The following is a 4,042-nucleotide window of genomic DNA, read 5'->3' as shown; positions in this document are numbered from 1 at the left end:
CCATCTGTTGTATGTCTGTTCCTTCTCCACAATTTCACTCTCCCCAATCCTATATTAATTGGAAACATGGCTCCATCAATCACTTGTTTTCTCTTGTTCTTCACAAGAGATGAAGCCCAATGTATTGCATGTTGATGTACATTTTCACTACCAAATATAATTTGAAAAACAAGGCTTTCACATGATTACTGCAGATCTTATGAATAATAATGGGCAGGAGACATGATGCTTTCTAGGGTGGGGCAAGGACATCACAGATGCGTTCTGATTAACCAATGACATTTGGTGCTTTTCCACTGGCAGTCAATGGCTGGGCTGAGGCTCCAGGTAATTACTCTGGAAAAGAGACTGGAGGCAAATGTGATAGAAGACGTGATGATATTGATTTAACGTTAGTAAGGTGGAAATATGAGCCCAGCTAAACTGGTCAATGGTACAAGTCCTACTGATTTAGCGTGTTTGTTCTTCGGGGCAGGGATTTGATCGTTGGAAAGTTCATGGTACTTGCCCTTATTGGAATCCTCATCTCAGTTTTCACTGAGCCGTCTTCAGTGGCAGATGTTAATTTATATCTCTCAGACATGTTAATCAGTAAGCAGACTAATAGTCTAGGGTCTGTTTCATCATGACCAGAATATATTAAAACACATGCTCTAGTAGTTTATCTGCATACAGTGTGATTATTCTGCATACTAAAAGTCCCATAGCCTGACAGCTCATTAGCTTACAGATAGAGGGAACTTCTTCATCACAAACAAAAATACCTATTTATAATGAAGAATGTTTGTCGTTATAATGCACACCTACTGGTATGTCCAGCTGTCACACCTTATCTACTTTCTTTGTAACTGACTTGTATTTCTGGAACCAACTATGTTGGAAATGTTTCAATCAGGAAAAACATGAAAAATACTCCTTGCTCAGTAAGGGTAGGACTCAGACAATTTAGGAGGGGCAGGGAGAGATGAGGCTATTGTGATGACACCATTGTTTGCATCAGAGTGAGAAGATCCAGGCTGCAGGAGAAAGTGTTCACCTTGTAGGAAGGCTGATGAGGTTCTCTAGTGAATGAGCTAAATATACTATAATAAGAATTCATCAATCAACATCCTCTGTTTATCATGCTGAATTTAACATGAGCAAATATATTTACAGTTTTTTTCCCCTTGAAAGTTTTAGCATACACTATGTGGTTACATTTATTATTGGTAGAAAACTGTGAAAAGGTGTAGTAGGATAGGCCAAAATTAGGCTACATTTATTTCTGGATTCAGATTTGATCCATTTTATCAGTGTGTGTATAAATGAACAGTTGTGTTATATTTCATCATAATTCCTAGCTTCTGTCTTGACTATGGAAACATATCAGTAAGATTACTGTCTGTCAAGGGATGCAAGCTGTCTGATAGTATGCCTATGGTCAATATATTGATTATAGCAGCTAATAAAATCAATATGAATAAGTATGTATAGGTGTACACAAGCTCATATAGATTATTGTAATAACAGGTGATGTAATGTTGATGTAAACACAAGCCAAGTCCTGACAGTGGGGACACTCACTGTAGGAAAGAGGAAGCTGGGAACTGAATATAGTGATTTCCATTTCCTCCTACATACGGATTTCCCCAACCAGGTAACATATAAATTGTAGGATCACTGGCATTATGGCACAAAACAGAGCATAAGCACTTGGGCTTCTCTACTAACAAATATATATTTGATATTGGAAAATGCCAGGTCTATTCAAGATTATGCAGGTAAGTGAGAGATTGACTGCCCTGATGGGTTGAAATTTAACTACACCTGAATTAATGTTGCATTACGTTTTGATCCATCATTTTGGATTGGTTTTATTCAAATGGTAATTTATTAATGGTGTTTGTTCGTTTTTATTAATTTATTTCCCTCCTTTGCAGACTCTACTTTTACTTGGACTTTTTATTGCTAAATTGACTTTGGCAGCAGAGGCACACAAGCATAAGGGATGCTTCAGTGCAGAAGAACTGGAGGATGGAGCTCTTAAGATCTTGCGTCGAAACCGATACCCGAATGACGGTCATATTGATGAAACGCAGTTTCACAAGCTGGGTACGAAGAAGACCTGCCCTGCTGTCCTTCATTCACAGTCAGTAGACTACAACAACCGTTCTGTCTCCCCCTGGCGGTACAGGTAAGGCATCTCTTTCTACTCGATGTAAATACTTTCTGGATAGGTCTAACATTGTATAGCCTCGTACGAACCATCATGATCATGACCAACTCATATTCTGTTTCGCGTCACAGAACGTGATCAAAGAATGTGAGCTCCGAGATCAGGATGGTTCGTACGAGGCTACAATTTTACTCATGCAGCCGTAATATTCTCAGTCGGACAATAATATAATTTGAGTCAATGTGCATGACATATGGCCAGGAAAGACATTTTCGTATGGAATTATTAATTGATTAATAGGCTATTTGTATCATTGGAATGTCACTTTTCCCACAGCATCGATAGCAAAGAGGGACGATTCCCTGAGAAGATTGTTGTTGCTGAATGTCTATGCACGGGATGTATCATCGTAGGGCACGGACATCACCGGGCCGAATACGAAGATTATGGATATAACTCTGTGCCTGTAGTGCAATCCCAGATGGTTTTGATGAAGACCGACTGCACGGACAACCCAGGAAAATATTCATTCACCTCACACTTTATCAAAGTGCCTATTGCCTGCACCTGCGTTAAGGCCAGGACATATTAAGTGCCTCTCATAGAGGACATTTCTTAGACAAACTGTAGTGACATGTTTCACATTTTGTTGTGTTTGTTTTAAAATGCACTTAAGTTATTGAAAGTATAACACTATGCTTATGGATACGAAGCTATCGAGAATACATGGATTTTTACATGACACTCTTAGGTTCGTTAATGTAGTACTTGTGTTGCAAGGTTGTATTTATTTGATTATCTATTAACTATTTATTAGTCTCGTCAGACGGGTTTCCTCCCACAATGTACCAATGTTCCGGCTGTTGCTCATAGGTCTGGGTTTCAGAGACTAACTATTTATTGAACTATGTTCTCAAGCTATTTATTTATCGATGTTTTTTGGTGACTTTTGTTATTAGGCCTATTCCTTTCAACATCAATGTGTTCTTCTGTTCCTGTTTTCCCATCAACATAATCAAACATTTTAGATAGCTGCCTCTGTTGAAATTGGTAAATATTCGAATTTTCAGACATCTGCGCATTTAACACAGCATACTATAATAATCGTTTGATTGGGCTATTTATTGGTATTGATTTTGACAAATTGTACGTGGTTGATGAATTCATAGAAATGTAGCATAATTTATGAAATGTTATTGTTGTTTCCTTAATAAAGATTACTAATGATATATCTGCCGATCGCGCTCTATTTAGGCCAACCTAAATTATTAAAGGTGGATAAATCTTCGGGGTTATAATATATACTAAGGTTATTTAAACAGCAACACGCAAGACAGCCTGCGTTATTACCTTAGACAACCATTTATTATAGAGATTTTTATAATAACGATTTGAGAATGAGCGCAGATGAATTGCTTGTATGCGTCCGCCAATTCTTTACGGGTATCTTATGTTTTCAGAGCTATTAAATTATAACCAATCGGATCCACTCCTGAGCTACCCACATGAAAACGTATTGTAATGACCTGACTAGATCATAAAGGAACAATTGTGCGAACACTGGTAAGTACGACACAACCCACTAATACCCTAACACATAACCCACAGCTGTCTGTGCGGGTCGCAACAGTATAATTTCGGCGACGTGTTTTTAGCAGCATGGCTACAAAAGATAATCAGGTCTTGAAATAAAAACGGTACAGCACCTCTGCTAAAGAAAGATTAAACATAAATATGCCATACTGCCTGCATTTAGTGTTCTCACTAAACCTCTCGGAGATACGTTAATATTCAGTATGATTTAGCGAAAGACGTTCATCATTATCATGTACAGTACCAGTCAAATGTTCGGACACACTTACTCATTCCAAGGTTTTTCTTTATTTT

The 4,042-nt window shown here is 38.0% G+C and overlaps 1 protein-coding gene across 1 annotated transcript; it reads left to right on the top strand.

The window, feature by feature from the left end:
* Nucleotides 1–1,678: 1,678 nt before the first annotated feature.
* Nucleotides 1,679–3,384, top strand: LOC106573803 (interleukin-17C). The gene is made up of 3 exons (XM_014149154.2): nt 1,679–1,760; nt 1,920–2,173; nt 2,492–3,384. The coding sequence occupies exons 1-3, from the start codon at nt 1,734–1,736 to the stop codon at nt 2,745–2,747; spliced, it is 537 nt and encodes a 178-aa protein (XP_014004629.1). The 5' UTR covers nt 1,679–1,733; the 3' UTR covers nt 2,748–3,384.
* Nucleotides 3,385–4,042: the final 658 nt, after the last annotated feature.

The sequence above is a fragment of the Salmo salar genome, chromosome ssa16 (genome assembly GCF_905237065.1).
Source record: "Salmo salar chromosome ssa16, Ssal_v3.1, whole genome shotgun sequence".
Lineage (NCBI taxonomy): Eukaryota > Metazoa > Chordata > Actinopteri > Salmoniformes > Salmonidae > Salmo > Salmo salar.
This window is presented reverse-complemented; position numbering and strand designations above follow the sequence as displayed.

Coding starts and splice junctions, on each gene's coding strand:
- LOC106573803 (XM_014149154.2), top strand. CDS start 1,734: ATGCCAGGTCTATTCAAGATTATGCAG. Junction 1,761..1,919: donor GTCTATTCAAGATTATGCAG/GTAAGTGAGAGA, acceptor CCTCCTTTGCAG/ACTCTACTTTTACTTGGACT. Junction 2,174..2,491: donor GTCTCCCCCTGGCGGTACAG/GTAAGGCATCTC, acceptor CTTTTCCCACAG/CATCGATAGCAAAGAGGGAC.